This window comes from Pristiophorus japonicus, unplaced genomic scaffold (genome assembly GCF_044704955.1).
Source record: "Pristiophorus japonicus isolate sPriJap1 unplaced genomic scaffold, sPriJap1.hap1 HAP1_SCAFFOLD_709, whole genome shotgun sequence".
Taxonomy (NCBI): Eukaryota; Metazoa; Chordata; class Chondrichthyes; family Pristiophoridae; genus Pristiophorus; species Pristiophorus japonicus.
In genome coordinates, this window is record NW_027254623.1 from 76,915 (window position 1) to 77,919 (window position 1,005).

Sequence of the window (1,005 nt, forward strand, 5' to 3'; positions counted from 1 at the left end):
GAACCTTATCAAAAACCTTGCTGAAGTTCATATATACTACATTGTACACACAACCCTCATCGACCGTCTCGGTTACCTCCTCAAAAAATTCAATCAGGTTAGTCAGAAACGACCTTCCCTTAACAAATCCTTGCTGACTGACCCTAATTAATCCTTGCCTTTCCAAATGCAGGTTAGGCTGACAGGCCTGTAATTATTCGGCCGATCCCTTTCTCCCTTCTTAAACAAGGGTACTACATTAGCAGTCCTCCAATCCTCCGGCACCATGCCCAGATCCAAAGAGGACTGGAAAATGATGGTCAAGGCCTTTGCTCTTTCCTCTTTTGCATTCGTTCATGGGATGTGGGCGTCCCACAGGTTACCTCGTAAACAGCTGGCGACCAAAGCGGCCTGGAAGAGTGCTCCAGCCACGGGCGGAGTGAAGAAGCCTCATCGCTACCGACCCGGCACCGTGGCTTTGAGGGAGATCCGCCGCTACCAGAAATCCACCGAGCTGCTGATCTGCAAACTGCCCTTCCAGCGCCTGGTGCGGGAGATCGCTCAGGACGTCAAGACCAACCTGCGCTTCCAGAGCTCGGCCGTCATGGCCCTGCAGGAGGCCAGCGAGGCTTACCTGGTGGGGCTCTTTGAGGACACCAACCTGTGCGCCATCCACGCCAAGCGAGTCACCATCATGCCCAAAGACATCCAGCTGGCCCGCCGCATCCGCGGGGAGTGCGCCTAGACTCCCTCTGCCTCGGCTCGGAGCTTCAGCACCAAGTGAAACAACAACTCTTTTCAGAGCCACCAAATCAACAAAGGAAAGAGCTGCGATCTCCTGTAACCAGAGCTTCGTGTTGTTCATTAACCCATTGTAGGGACGGGCAGAGGGTGTGGTATTGATTACTGATCGTGTGTTCATATACCAGCTCGGTTCACATGAGCTTTGACTAATATAAACTAATGAGCCCTTTAATATTTTCAGAAACTGACATCGGCTTTGCGTCACTCTGACCTCGAGTTCCC

General features: G+C 52.3%; 1 protein-coding gene across 1 annotated transcript; it reads left to right on the plus strand.

Moving 5' to 3' along the window:
- Window positions 1-265: 265 nt before the first annotated feature.
- On the plus strand, window positions 266-724 carry LOC139256314 (histone H3-like). Its single transcript, XM_070874193.1, has one exon. The coding sequence runs from the start codon at window positions 266-268 to the stop codon at window positions 722-724; it is 459 nt and encodes a 152-aa protein (XP_070730294.1).
- Window positions 725-1,005: the final 281 nt, after the last annotated feature.

Excerpts from the sequence above, each read along its gene's own strand:
- LOC139256314 (XM_070874193.1), top strand. The coding sequence starts at position 266 with ATGCCCAGATCCAAAGAGGACTGGAAAATGATGGTCAAGGCCTTTGCT.